We start from the raw sequence: 15,737 nt of genomic DNA, 5'->3' as shown, positions 1-15,737 counted from the left end.
TTTGATGGCACGGTGGAAGCAGTGGTGCTCAGACAGAAGGTCTCACATTGGGTTGTTTCTGAAGCAATGAAAGTGTAAAGGGCCCTTTTTGTTTTTTCTCATTTTTTCCTGTGCGCTGTCCATGTGTTTGGAGCGTGCATTAAAGGTGGAGCAGGCACACACTGGTACTTTCAGTAGCTGCTGCTGAGTAAAGATCATGTGGATAGAGCAGAAAGCAGAAATATGAATTTGTCATAAAGTCCAGTTACATCCTCCCAGGGAACAGGTGAGAAGCTTTTTCCTGCAAGAATACAGTGTTTGTGTGCACCAAACAAACCAAGCTTACAAATCAAACTGGGCTGATCTTTTTTCTTCTGTGCATTTTACAGCCCCTGTCTCACATTCTTAAAACATCTGTTTAGCTTCTTGTCCTTGGATTTTGTTTCCCTTTGATTAATGTGATAGCCACGAAATTTGGACATGTTCTTGATGGCCTTCAGTAGGAAAAACAACAAACCCATAATGCCTGACCAATCAATCACCATTAGGAGAACAAAAGGCTCTAATAAGGAGGACAGTGTTAGACAGTACAATTGTCTGATTGTTGATTCTGTAGGAGAAACATCATGTTTTTGCTGGGGCTGTTTGGACAAAAACAGATCAGGATTTATTTGCTATATAATTAAAATATTTATATTTATGCTTAAAAATTTTCTGGGGTTTTTTTGTTTGTGATATTCACCTACCATTCAAGCTGAGGTACCTGAAATATGAGTGTCTCAGTGAGATTATACTTGAACTTCTGAGAGGTGCTATCCATGAGATTTTCAATTACATTTGTATGCTTGAAGTAAGCCCAAGTGTGTTGCTCACTTATTAATGAAGTTTTCATCATTTAAAATCCTTCTTTTATGCTTAATTTAAATCTTCCTAAATTGAGAGCGCAAATTATACCAAATTACAATGAGTATTTAAAGAAAAAAAGAATCTGTGCACCTGCACTAATGAGGAGCAATTACAACAATGAGACATCTCAAAACAATTTCAGAGTAGAAAGGTTATTCAGAGATGTGCTTCCTTAAACATGCAGTTTGCAATGTAATTAGAGCCTAATTTGAAGTGTGGCTTTTGAATCTTGGTTAAAAAAAAGAAGGACTTCAGGATTTGAACCTTTTTTAAGTACAGAAAAGCAGTGAACAAAATAACACATCATTGCAGGAACGTGGAAATTTAGGTGAGATGTGTAAGGATCTCTTAGACATGTCTAAAAAGTAGGGAACACCTGTGAAGTAGAAAGATATTTTAGAAACCTCAAAATGGCACTGAAAAGTCAACTTCACTTCATCCCTTAATGTGGTCAAAACACAGTGATTTCCTCGTGGAAAAACCTCTACCTGCTTCTTATATTTTTTTTTTTCCAAAGCCTGTCTAGCATCTGTAATTAGCCATATAATTGCATGAGTCACTTTTTTTTTTTTAAATCTAAGGATTTTTTTAGATTATCAGTAGTTGTTTATAGTGTATCAAACAAGATATGATAGAAGTAATTGTTTTAAATTTTTCTTCTACAGTTTAATTTAAATATAAAGTTGTGAATTGATAAGTACAATTTAGACGTTGTAAAAAAGTTTCATGTGATCTAATTTATCTGATACTTCAACTCTGCAACTAAAACTTGTAGAATATTCTATATAATGCTCTGTTTGCAAGAATTATTAACCAATGTGTTTGTAGTGGTATAGTTCCCTTAGACAAAAGAGAGACAATTCGTGACTAGAGCTAGAATTAGCTTTGAATTTTTCATAAAGCCAACTGAAGAAGTTTCAAGAGGCTCTTTCTTTTCATTGTTAATTACTGAGTTCTTTAAAAAAAAAAAGAAAAGAAAAAGTCTTCTCTAGTCTGTATGAAAGAGTTTTATGCTTATTTTTAGTCAAACAGAGCAGTTTTTGAATGTTGCATTGACAATATGGGCTTGGTTTTTGACGTTAGTTCTTCTGCAGCAAAGGTCACAAACACACCAGGAAAGTGCTTTAGGTGGGGAAAATGTTAGAAACAATTAATTTCCCAAACAGCAACAAGACAGTGGCATGAAAACATGAAGATGTGTCAGTCAACTCAAAACTTACCTTTGGTGCTTTGAGTCCTTTGGCCTGATTTTGTCACCAGACTCAGTGTGTCCCTCTGAGCTCAGCCAAAAGGCATTTTAACTTTAAGGAACTTCCTTTCACCCTCACGCAATCCTTCTAAGCAATATTTTGTATAAAATGGGGAAACCAGAGTCTGATGGAATGGCACACATCTAATCCTGGTGTCAGAAACCGTATCTTGACTTCCATTAGTTCAATAATTCATAGTAAGTAGGAATCAGCAGAGCTCTGGGATGGGAATTTCAGCCCAGCTTTTTGAAGCAGTGAAGGTTAAATCGTCCTATTATCTGCTGCTTTTAATAACTTTTAAACCTGTAATTTTTCAGTCAAATCTTAACAAAGTACAAAAGTTCAAGTACAATTCAATGTCTTGAATTCTGATGCAAGTGGGTGTTGGAGAGAGACCCAGGTGGCACCTCCTCTCTGAGGGCAGCACAGGTGGAATCCATCTCTTGGCAGAGGCAGGGGAGGGCACTGGCACACTGACAGCCCTGGATGTGCCCTGTGCAGGCTGTCCCTTACCACAGGGGGCATTTGGGGCAGGTGCAGGTGGTTGATGAGGACCCTCTGTTCATCTGAATACAGAACCGTCATTTTTAATTACGGAATTATTTTTTGAAATTTTATAACTTTTCTCCCTTAAGTGGGGGAATGAAAAGAAAACCACTTTGCAGGCCACCCTGCTGACAAATGAAGAAGAGATGCCATTTCAAGCATCCATAAACCTGGATGCCTCTGGCCCAGGGTCTGGCCATTGGCTCTGGTGGTCTCACCCATCCTTGAGATGGACACCCCACAGCCCAGCAGGAACTGGGAGCAGCTCTGATGCCAACACTGTAGGACTGATCCTGACACCTGGTGTGGGATGTGGTGAGGGAATCTCAGGTGCTCCCATGTCTCCAGGCAGCTGCTCCAGGCCGTGGCAGTGCGGATCAGATCACAGGCACAGGGAACCAGAGCCAACCTTTCCTGTCCAACTTTTGAGATTGCTATCTGGGTGATTACTGATGGCTAAGACACAATGAATAAATACATTCATGTTTCCCAACTGGAGGTTCGTGCAAAGTGCCTGGATGAAAGAAATGTTTCTTTTATAACAGAACCAGGCACGGCAGAGCTGTCAGTTTAGATATGAATCTTCAGCCAAAGTTGGAGTGTTTTTTATAATATAGCTTTATGATCTTCAATATTTTAGAGTCCCTGGACAAATGGGAGCGGCTGACAGTGGCTGATGCACTGGAACCTGTCCAGTTTGAAGATGGAGAAAAAATTGTTGTGCAGGGAGAGCCCGGTGACGACTTCTTCATTATTACAGAGGTAAGACTGGCAACCTGATAAGCTCAGTCATTTCCTGGTAAAGATCAAGGCCTAGTATTAAAGACATTTGGGTCCAGTTCAATCTCTTACTTCAGCATAAATCTGACTCCACTTAAACCAGAAGACCTACTCAAAATTCAAATTAATTCAGAGACCAGTTCCACGGAATTGCCTTAAGTGGGACAATCTTTTTTCTGGTAAACTGAAAATGCAGAGTAATTTTGAGGTGTGTCTTGTGTCTTAACTGTTGGGAGGTTTGTTTTCTATGGGAAATTTTTCTAGCTCCAAATTTCCAATACTTCAGCAGAGCTGGTCAGCCACTGAGTGCATTGATTGTTATTTTCAAAGAGACTTACAGGGGATATCACAAATGGACATATGTAAACTGGAGCAGGATACCTGATCAGAAAATGGATAATTTGCTCTCTGTTTTGCCTTAAACTCAGTCCAAATGGCTGAGCCATCTTTTTGTTTACTCTGACACAGGCAGACAGATCTGTCAGGCAGCTGAAAATGCTGACATCTTTTTGGGAGATTATCTGACACTTCAGTTCCACTGTCTCTCTTCTGCAAACAGATGCTGATGGTGTTTTTCTCCCCATCTCTGACATAAATATTTGGATCCTTGGTATCTCATACAAGAACCAAGGCACTGTGATATAACAGGCTATAAAGAGGTATTAGAGAGACTAAGATTGAGTAAGAAGAGAGTATTAGGATATGGTTGTCTATGGATTGTGAGTGTTCCTATGCAAATATATAGACCAGAAATAGCCAACATATGGCTGTGGTGACAGTTCCAGTGCACACGCCAGGCCAGGTATTGCATGACCAGCAATGAGTTCCAGTGGTGCCCCAGGAACTGGGAGGGAACTGGAACTCCTCACTGTGGGAGAAGGTGGTCAGAGGGGTGTAAAAACCTGGTCATTGTGTGGCCATGGGATCCAGCTGGATGTACACAGAATGTATCCCAGGCTTTGTTTGCTCTTTATCTGTGGATTTTTGGACAGGTGCCTCTATGCAAAGCAGCCAGAATTTGGTTCATAATCAATGTGTGACACTTAAAATTCCATCCTTTTTTCCTCTTGAGTATTGGAAATATGTGTTTTATTTATGAACATAGTCTTTCTTCAATGCTCACAAAATTGTCAGTGCAAGTAACTGCACCTGTCTATCATACAGGGAGACAGTTCAGGAACTTTAAATGTCTGACAAGCAGTGTCCCTTCAAAACAATAGTGTCAGAATAAAAGAGACTAGATATTACATAGGGAATCTTTTTTATTAAGAAGATGTTTAGTATATGAGAAAAAAATCAGGAAATAGAAGTTTTTTTAGAAATATGGGATTTTTTTATTGCTCCTAGTGTTACTGAGTGTACTGTTATTCCTTGCAGCAGCAGGAGACTAGGAAAATCTAATTTTCTTAGCCATTGAGTCCCATGTGGAAAATTGGCAGCTTGCTGAAAGTTACCAAGGGCCTTTATTTTCCCCTTCTTACTGAAACAGCTGTTAAGACTTGAATGGGTAGAAAAGCATTAGCACTAAATTCTGTAAAAAGTATCTGCTCACCTCACCCTTCCACTGCAAATCTGACTTAGTTTCTCGCTTTGGAAATTGCCTATATTTTTTTACTTTGAAGAATGAGCATCCAGTTTCAACTATTTCTTGTGCTGCAGCAGTATTTCTGCCTGATCACACATAGTTTAAACCTCATATTCTAAACATTATTTTTACAGGAGTTTACATCTTTGATTTTAAGCTTTTCTGTAGGAAAAATTGCTTTAAGTCACCAGGAACACATTATTCTACAACCTGGTTGAAAGTAGTTTTGGCTGGTTTGTTGTCACAATATGTTGAAAAGCCATTAGCTTCTTTCATATGCTTTTTGATGTTTGTGGTCTTCTAATCCAAACCACTACAAATGCAGCCAAGTTGTTTGGCTGCTGTATATGCAGAAAACCATTTCATATATCACTGAAATGCAGCCTCCTTTGGAGCACAGCATGTCCAGTACTACAAAGCTAACTTGGCCACATGATTTTTGGACAAGGTACTCATTTACCTTTTTATTTACTCATTTTACATTCGATGCAGCCCAGAAAGCCAGTTGTGTCCTGGGCTGCTTCAAAAGCAGCGTGGCAACAAGTCAAGGGAGGTGATGCTGCTCCTGCCCTCTGCTCTCTGTGTCCAGCTCTGGGATCCCCTCCCCAGGGAAGGCCACTGAGATCACCAGAGGGATGGGGGCCCTCTCCTGTGAGGAAAGGAAGGGAGAATTGGGGTTGTTCATCCTGGAGAAGAGAAGGCTCCAGGGTAACCTAACTGTGGCCTTCCAACACCCGAAGGGAGCCTGCAGGAAAGATGGAGAGTCTATTTGTAAGAGCCTGGAGTGCCAGGACAGGGGAATGGCTCACGAAGAAAAAGAGCAGATTTAGATTAGATATCAGGAGGAAATTCTCCCCTCTGAGGGTGCCCAGGACCTGGCACAGGATGCCCAGAGCAGCTGTGGCTGCCCCATCCCTGGAGGTGGTGTCCAACCAAGGCCAGGTTGGACAGAGCTTGGAGCACCCTGGGATAGTGGAAGGTGTCCCTGCCCATGGCAGAAGGTGGAACAAGATGATCTTTTTAAGATCTCTTCCAGCCCAAACCATACTATGATTTATCATAAACCGTGATCATTCATATTATGCCTCAGACAAATCAGATATCACTTTATAAAGCTTTGATGCATCACAGATACTGGTTCCAAGTGCAATGTTGTGACTCCCAACATAAAGGCTCCTCTAAGGCACCCTGGGCTCATATGTGGGTTTAAAATTGTTGAACTTCATAAATTAGTCATTCATTTCTGTTTAGCCTGCCCTGCTGCCTTGCTCTGTGCTATCCCTTTGGGACATTGTAGGGACATTGGTCCTGCCCAAGCACACAGCCTGTGAGTGGACTGGCACCTTCAGGATTTGCAGACTGACGAGAAAACACTGAAACCTTTTACCTTTTGAAAGGGAGACTGATAGCCCCAGTGATGATCAGAACAGCAATTCCTGCTTTAAACCGGGAATATCATCGTAGTCAGTAAGGAGAAGTCTAATTAGTCTCCCCCTTCAAGCAAACATATTCACCTTTTCCCTGTATTTCTTACTATAACCTTTTTGTCAAGGCTTTCTGTCCACCTTCCCCCCTCCAGTGTTGCAGAGTTTATTTGGGGTGCAGGTTATTTGAGGTGCAGGCTGTGTGCATGGAAATGCTACAGTGGCCCTTGGAAAGTGAGGCTGCAGCAGGATCTCAGCCAAATTATTAGAATAACAGAAAATATGCACAGGGAAGAAGCACAGGAAACCAGAGCTTTTTAAGTTCACTGCTCACAAAACTGTTTATGGTTCATTTTTTGCTAAAAAGTCCAATGAGAAAAGTGTATACCCTGAGATTCCAGGACAGCTACAGTTTTTCTGCCATCCTAAATCTTCACAGGCACCAGTAATTGTTTACTTGCAGTAGTTTGGGTTCTTTTCTGTTTAAATATCAAGCAGCTTTCAACAAGATTTAGTTTTAATATTTAAAGGCTGTGCGGTTTTTTTTTCCAGAGACAGAATTATTGTAATGTTCATACCATATTCCTTAATGTGAAGATAGGATCAGAAGAGAATGTCTGCTTACAAAAGCAAAGTAACAGCTTCTATGACATTGATTTACTGCACTTGAAACTGGTTATTAAAAAAAATATATAAAAAAAGAAGCAGCCCTGCGCTTTCTGTATTTTCAGATATTTCCAGGTCTTACTTTCCCACTATGGTTTTCACACAACAAACTCGGGCTTTCCCAGACCAGACAGATGTGGAATGTATCTGCTGGATTCCAAGGTCATGGAATTATCCCATATGAGATTCCTGGCACAGAGGTGAAAAACTTTAAGCACCATGAAACAATTGTTGCCATAAAGAATTATATTTTGGCAAGTGTAAATCATAACACATGTACGGTTTCTAACAAATAAATTTGCAGTTGTGTCGTGCACTGCCACACTGTGTACCCAACAGTGGGGAGGATTTATTCATCTGACTTCAGATAACGCAAATATTTTTAGCCAGCATTTTAAAGTGGTGGATGCAAAGGCATGTGAGCTTTGTGAAGTTAAAAGTCTCTTTAAATGAAATGCCAGTTGAACAGGGCCTGGTTTTATTCCCAGCTTGTGCTTTGCCACTGGCTCCAGCTCAAACAATAGTTCAAACCAGTGTAGTAGTGCTCTGAAACTGGAAAGAAAAGAGGGTTTTGCTGTTGTCTAGGTTACTGAGAGAGGTAGCGACAATAGTATTAAAAATAGCGGGTATGATCACGTACCACTCTCTTAAGTTCAGCTCCCAGCTTGGCTGGGTGGCACAGCACCCCCAAGTCTGTAAGGCAGCTGCCAAAAACGCCCCTGGGGAGCTGCAGGCTGCTGGGGTTTCCAGCTGCCACCCGTCCCCTGTCAGGTCCCTGGTGTCGCCTATGCCTGGCACACCAGCCCTGCCACGGGACTCACCCACTCTGCTCAGGGACTCTCTGAAGCTCAGCTGCACACCCAGAGCTGGCTGAGCTGCTGCCATATGGCCCTAATACTCACAAAGTTTGACATGGTCTGAGAAAAATGTGTGCTCAGACACAAACGTGCGCAGGTGGAGGAGGAGAGAACGGCAAAAGGTTTCTGACAGGGCCACGCCAAACCCCAGGAGCACAGCTTGTGGCTGCCCTTTAAATGTGCAGCCTGTCATCTGCTCCCAGGACAGGTTGGTTGAAGTGGTTGGTTATTTCTATGCAGAAAGCATAGAAATAAATCTGCATGAGAAGTGAAACGTTTCCAATTAATAGCTGGTCGAGCTGCCCAGCAATCGCATGCAGCAGCCTAAAAATAAAAGACCTAAAAATAGAAGATAATTCACAGGAGACAATTCAAGGAGAAATGGACCCATGGTATCAAGGAGTTTGGCATTATATTTTTGTTTTTAGCTTTAAAACCCAGTATATTGAATTGCAGATTTGTGGTAAGTTACAGAGGGTACTTCTCTGCAACTCCTTCGTGAAAAGCACTTATAAAAATCTGGAGATTTGTATTCTCATTGTCCTGCTGGTTAGAGAGGAGGCATAGTCAGGTCATCTGATTTTCAGTCTCACCTGTTCAGTCTGTGGGCAGAACTTTGCCCTCCCTGTTTCCCCATCAGTGGGAACAATCCTGATGACATTTTTTAAAGGTGAGGAAAAGCTTAATGGGAAAAGGCATAAAAATCTCTCACTACTGAAACCAGGCAATGGGCATAGCAAAATCGACAAATAAAAGAAAAAAACCTCACTGATAGTGCAGAAGGCCTTTCAGAATTAATGCACAGAGCTGCCTTATTGAAAGAAATGAGTGAAATTAATTGGTAATGATTCTTTTTCCAGCACTATCCTTGGCTGATCACGTTGGGAACAGCCCAGGAATCCTCAGTGAGGATGGGGGGGTTGGGGTGGGGCTGCTCCTTCCGTGCTGCTGTTGACATTTCAAGTCAGGGCCACAACCTGGCTCCGGTCTGGGCAGGATCCGCTGTGAGTTCTTGACGAGAGTGTACTTGAGATAGTGTCCTGTAGGTGAAATCAGTGTTTCCAGCCCCGCTGACACTTTTGGCACGCTCTTGGAGCCTCTCTGCACAGATGCAGTTCAAAGCCTGTAGGTGGAACAGTGTTTGTAAACTCTTCCTGCCATGGTAACCTGCCCCTGCCTCCGAAGGGCACCTGGTCCTGCACAGAATTGGACCTTTCTGTAGGAAAACTCGACTTGAGTCTTAAATTACACAAGGAGCATCTGAAGATTTATGATTTAAAAGCTCCTTAAGAAGGAACAGAAAAAAAAAAAAAAAAGAAAAATAATAGCCCAATTGTTTCCTGCCCTAAATCGTTGCTCTTTGACATTCTAACCTAAGAGAGACCCCTTTGGCACCTACCCCTGCGACAGGCAGGAGAACTACAAAGTAAACTCCTTCCGTAGGGATAATGAAGTCACTGCCTTAGGCACACTCTGCTATCACACCTGATAATCTCTTTAAAACACAGTGCGATTAATTATTAATTAAGAAGATGAATGTTGTCTAGAAAAGGAGTTTCAAAGGCTACAAATCTGAACTGCTTAGTGTTACCAGGATTTTGTTGATACCGAAAATGTTTGTCAAAGGCAGTCTGCAGCGACTCCTAATGTACCCAATAAACAAAATATCCTGAATAAACAGAGCCAGCAGGCACCAGGGCTCAGTACTCTGCTTATTTTTAACTGCACAGACATTGTTTCCCACAGAGCTCTTACAGGAAAGGAACGTTCGATTTTCTTGACATCACACAGTTATGCTGGAGCAGCAGCATTTCCATTGGCCCTGCTACACAGTTCCTCTGTGTTCAGGATCCATTTTTAATGGCCAGTTGACGTCAAAGATGGAAAGTTGGGTGTGGGACTGGGTCCCATCCTGAGTAGGGATGGAGGTGAAGTGTTTTGCTGAGTCAAAGAGACTAAAATGTCAGCTAAGTCCAGCTCTTGTTAAACTCAACTGAACTTCCAAGGGCAGTGGGTCAGGCTGCACATCCATGGGATGATGTTTCATAGGAAGCAAATGGCTGCTCCCTTTCTTCCCACTAGCCATGGAGGACCTGTCAGTGACTGCAGCTTTTGGCCTTTCCTTCCAACTCTTTCTCCAGCCCACCAATAACCACTGCAGTGTGGTCACCTCTGGTGAATTCTGCAAAACCTGAAACCTCAGAAGTGATGTACGAGGGAGCGTTTTCCTGACAATTTTGTGAAATTTCAGATTAGCCACTATTTCTAGTCTATTTTAGAGCTTTGCAGATTTCGTTCCTCATTTATGGCAGAAACCAGGACAACTGTATGTAAATTCTGTGAGTTGCTATGAACCCAGAGAGTGGAGAATAGTATATAATAGTTTAAAAATGTACAGTTGAGAAAATACTGTCAAACCCAGTCATGACTCAATCTTGAGTCCTCAACCAGAATTAAGTCCTCTTGCTTCATCCTTCTGCAAGACCATTAATGTCAGATAGCTTTTATAATAGGAAAATGAGTATTTTTTAAAAAGAGGTCTGATGGAAAGGAAAACAGTGTAAAAACAATGTACACAGGCAATAGTTTGTGAGGGAAAAGAGTTTTCACCTGGATTTGGCCCCTTCATATAATATGAGAGAAAGAATTTTATAATTAAATAACTGTAGGAGTTTTAATAACTGTGGCCTATAATACATGTAACCTTTTAACCAGCTCATTCCTTCTTACCTACATGAACATCTTGTGAAGGTCACAGGGTTTTTATCCTCACCAACCTTCTGATGAGGTGTGTGAAGCAACCTCTGTGTTGTATGGTGTGATCTGAAGCACAAGGCATAAGAATTTGGATAGTTCTTCATTCCTGAAAAAACAGTTGGGAATTAGACACGTTGAAGGTCTGGACCTTCATTATTTTAGTTATGGAAGGTCTAAGGCCAGTAGCCCATCACTGATGGACCATCCTTATTCCTTTAGGTTTATGTTACCACCCAAAAATGATGGGTGTTATTTTATACTGCAGGTTATGTGGGAGTCACTTGCACTTTGTATTGGCAGAAATGTGTTGATTTCTTCCCTTGTTTTTGTAGAAAGGTGTCTTTCATAAATCAAAGGTTGGCAAATAATAAAACTCCAAGATTATTTACTGGCTGAAGGAATACTTGCAGTGTCTTTGGCTACATAGTTCAAAGGATTTGTCTTCTTTTGGAAAGTAGCCCTAGAACTGCTGATCCTTAGCTCTAACATGAAAGCTGTCCCAGGAATGATGCTATCAGCAGTCCCTGAGGGCTGAAATGGCAGCTGAGGAGTGATGTGCTGGTGGTCTTCCAGGACACTGGGAATGAGGACATTGCTTATGTCAGCACCATGATGAACACACAGGACCTGCTGTGTTACTCTGTCTTTGGGATATTGATAAACCTAGGTGTTGAAGCACAATTCCCAGGAGGATGCAGCACAGCCACACTTTTCCCAAAGGCTTAAAAGTAGTTTTCCCAGCCTCTTTTTGCACATGCTATACCCAACATAAAAAATAAGAAACGTATGAATGTTTTCCCGGTTCACTTTTGACATGACAACTTGTGTAGGAGTCTCCAGTCTCATTCAGCTGTAATTTAAAACATCTGATTTGTAAACCCATAAAATTGAAGTTTATGCTGGAATGACAGACACACCCTGGCCCTGTACCACTATGGGATATGTGGAAATCAGGGAAATCATTTGGTGTGCAGAGAAGTAAACCCCAAAGTTAGTAATTAGCAGTTTCATTCTTATTACATGCATGCCCCATTTGAATTTGCATAAAAATCAGAGTGCAAGATTTTCTGTGTTCAAAGCAGCCTGTGACTTCTTCCTGAGCTAATACCAACTTTAGGGTATGGTTGGTGCTCTTCAGCCCTCTTCAGTAGGGTCTTCCTACCAGGGCAGTCTGCAAGAGCACTGGAGGTTCACAGGGAATGAAAAGCCTCTCCATGGGAGTAAGGAGAGCAGCACAAGTTGTTTGCCCCTCAAGGTTTTCAGGATCCCCTTAAGCTCCTTTGGCACTGGAGCCTGAGCTCACAAGCCCTGATTCAAAGCACTCAGTCAAGGTGAACAAGAACTTTATGGCCCCAGGCATGTTAAATCTGAACTGACATTAAAGGCATCTGCTGTGTCAGGAGCTGGGAGCTCTGTCTTGAGGAAAGCTTCTCTGTCTTCAAGCAAAAACATTGCAGTGTAAACAAGACCTGAAATGTGGTGGTGCTCAACCTAGAGGAAGAGAAATAGAGAACTTCCCAATCCCTGCTGGAGTTCATCCCTTTCTCTGGGCTATGTTAAAGCTGTCTCCCTTAGTGGAATAGCTTTTGTCCCTCCTCTGCAAAGATATGATTGAGTTGGCTGCAGATTTGCTGCAAGAATATTGCCCTTAGGGCTCCTTCATTAGCAGTGCAGTGTGGATTTTCTGGAGCATGCAAGACCCTTCTCAGTGTGCTCCACGATCAGGCAATTTTGAGTTTATGAGATTTTTTTTCTTCTGAATTTCAGAATTTGGTCCTTTGAACACACAAGATTCACCAATTGAAAGGACTCAAAGAGAGTTTTCCATGGGGAATTTTCCTGATCACTGTAATAAACTCTCTTCTCTCCTTCCTCCAGTTTACTCCAAGTTTTATTTCTTGCTCAGAAGCTGCTGCCCTCACTGGCCACAGCTGCTCTCCCAGCCGTGGTCACAGCATTAGTTATGAGACTTTAATGACAATGTCTGCCTCAGCCTTTTGCTTGGTCTGGTTACTTCAGCATCTACAGAATGTTTTCACAAAGAAGCAGATGGTGGTAGGAGTAATTGGGCCGTAAAACAGCATTAACAGCTAAAACCGATTTTCACCAGAAAGGATTCTGCAGGCAGGGTGAGGGAGGTTCAGCACTGTTTTTGTGTTTTCTCTCCCATACATTCACCCCTGCCCTGGCTGTAGGTGGTAGCTCTCTGCTTCCAGGAGATGAGCCCTGTCAGGTCAGTCACAAATATGAACAGTTGATGAATAACCCATTATAAAGTCACTTTTATGTTGACTCAGTGGACGTTTCCTGGCTTCAGAGAGAGTCAAGATAATGGCTAGCTTTGTAGAAAGAAAGAATCTCTAAAATGCAACATTTTTTTCCCTTTGTGACTTTTATTGCTTTGTACACTGACATGTCTGAGGGAGGAAAACAGGGCCTTGTTGCCAATAATCCACAGCGCTTGGCACAGACGGTCTTTAAAATCTGGCACTGGGATGAATATTAATTCAGTTGTTTTCCCACAGAAGCTACTGATTAGTCAAGGCTAAGTATCCCTGAGATGATTCATTAAAACCAACATCTGGGCCCACCTTTGCTGAGTAGCTCTGCTTCTTGTCACCCCTGCAACAGGTGACTGAATGTGTAATGGAAGGGGCGACCAAAATCCCAGGACGGAGTAAAGATAAAAATGCATAGGAACCTCAAAGGCTGTGGTGCAATGTCTTCCCAGCTTTCTGGGCATGGGGCCAGGACAACTAGCCAAGGAGGATCACACCCCAGGCAAGGGGTTCCTCCCATGGCTCAGAGCTGGTGTCCTTATTCCTCTGTCACTATCCCCTCACTCCCAGTCTTCCCAGTCCCAGCTGGCAACTGGTGGTTTGAAGAAGTGTGGCACTACTGTGGCACTGGGGCTGTGGTGCCCCTCTGTCTGATGATGGGGGATGGTGATGATGAAGTCATGAGTCCCCCAACATGTGGATATGCCTCTACTGGACACCTGCATGATCCAGCCTGATGGTAGCTCTGCTGCTGTGGCTCAAGGGCAACAATTCAAAGTCAATATATACTATAAAGTTTTTCTCCTGTAAAGTCTTTCAACAAGAAAAGCTTAACAAAACAAGAAATCCCATTTTTTTTCTTCTTTGTGCAGAACCTGTTTTATTTCACCTGAGTATTGCAGGGGTCTCCATGCACAAAGCAAATTGCAGTTGGTACAACTTCTTTTGGCTTTTCATTGTGTTTACTGGTCTCTCTCTGTCTGAATCTTGACTTCTTCCATTTAATAACAGCATTTCATTTACTTCAAGAGGAGTAATACATAGGTGCAGCACAGGTTTAGTGCAGGCTGTATTAAAGAAACACTGAAGGGAAAGACAGTCTGAGGTACTGCAACAGGAGGATGAACAAAACTACTGAAAAGGTCTTCCCGTGTCAGACATCTATGATTTTAAACACTGAACGATCAAGACAAAGGCATTTCCTGGTGATTAATGATGGGCTGGGTGTAGTCATGTCTGGGCCTTAACCCTGGCCTCCTGTATATCCCTAGGAAATGCCCTGTGGCTTAGTTCTTTCTGCTGTTTTAAGCTACACTTGGCTTATGATTGATTGTCTTCTTTCAAAGTACCTTAATGTTTGTGGCTATTTTGGTGACTGCTCTAGACAGCTTTGTTCCTCTCTCCCAGGTCTGGGTGTTATTCCTACACCCATAGTCCTGAACTAATATAAACATGCCTGAATAGCAAAGAGCTGGGAGTTTAGGCATTTGCAGGGCAGTTTGATGCAGGTGTGATATAAAACACACAGCAAGCTGCAGGTTGTTTGCTATCAGCTGTGGCTGTAGCAATGATGTCCAGGACCTCTGCCAGCTGGGCAGTGACAGGAGCTTTCCACCTCTGCTAAAATTTGATGTGCTGTTGATAATGATGGCCAGTAAGATGAATGTTATATTGGCAATGTAGTGATGACCACTGGCAGTGTAAAGGTGCTTTTGGCAGCACTGGTCTCTTAAGGAGGCTGGGTGAGTATCAAGGCACAGAGCTTGTTACTCTGACATTGCCTTTAGAGCTTCTTTGACCTTGCATTATTAATCCTAACCCCATTCCCAATGGGCTGGCTTCCTAAAAGTCCCACGAAATCAGTGCAACCCCCACATGTACTGAGTCACAACCAAATTTAAAAAGCTGGATGTGTAAAATGTTGCATATTTGTTCTCAAAAGCTCTCAGCAGCTCCTTACCTTGGGCATTGCCTTGTGCTGTATTTGTAGTGAATTCTAATGGATGCTGAAAAGAACTGACTTGCTCAAGATAAGCAAAGCAAACAGCCACCACTTTTCCAGTCAGTGCAAACCTGGGGCTGCTCTGGCAGCCTGTTCCCACCATCACAACTGGCTCATCAGGGGGAATAACCAAGGAGGGACACTTTCCAAACTGGTCCAAATTTGCTTGAGACAAATCAGACAACTGAACTGATTTGTATGATGCTTTTCTGAAGTGGAGGGTGAAGCACTGGCTGACAGGTCTCCCAGATTCACCAGGCAATTGCCGTTTCATAGAATCATAGAATGGTTTGGCTTGGAAGGCACCTTAAACATCAACCAGTTCCAACTCCTAGGAATTTCCAGGAAATTTGTAGCATTTTGAACTTTTGGCTCTCCTTAAATTAAGTTAATAATTTGGAGATGCTCTAAGAAGCAGATATGATTAAATAAGATGCAACTTAATATGGTTGTAGCTGTTACAGTGTAAGAACATGGCCCAGACAGTGTTTGTAGACAGGTGAATGGTGGATTTTATTAGATATACCTGGGAAAACAGGCAATCTGGAGACAGGTATGTGCCTGAGAGCTCTCCTCCCTTTTTCTAGCTCTGCTTGTTGATCTAATAAAACATATTTCTTCCACAAACCTCGTCTTGCCTGCAATTAAATGAAATCCTCCCAGAATCATACTGTGTGACAGATCTTTTAATTCATTTCAGACCTGC

General features: G+C 42.2%; 1 protein-coding gene across 1 annotated transcript in view; it reads left to right on the top strand.

The window, feature by feature from the left end:
* The window catches only part of PRKAR1B (protein kinase cAMP-dependent type I regulatory subunit beta), a 93,256-nt gene that overhangs the window by 69,890 nt on the left and 7,629 nt on the right, over positions 1 to 15,737 (top strand). The window contains exon 9 of the mRNA XM_066329700.1: positions 3,322 to 3,443. Within this exon, the coding sequence (XP_066185797.1) occupies positions 3,322 to 3,443 (122 nt within the window). The remainder of the gene's footprint in view (positions 1 to 3,321; positions 3,444 to 15,737) is intronic.

Source organism: Sylvia atricapilla, chromosome 15, assembly GCF_009819655.1.
Source record: "Sylvia atricapilla isolate bSylAtr1 chromosome 15, bSylAtr1.pri, whole genome shotgun sequence".
NCBI lineage: Eukaryota > Metazoa > Chordata > Aves > Passeriformes > Sylviidae > Sylvia > Sylvia atricapilla.
This window is presented reverse-complemented; position numbering and strand designations above follow the sequence as displayed.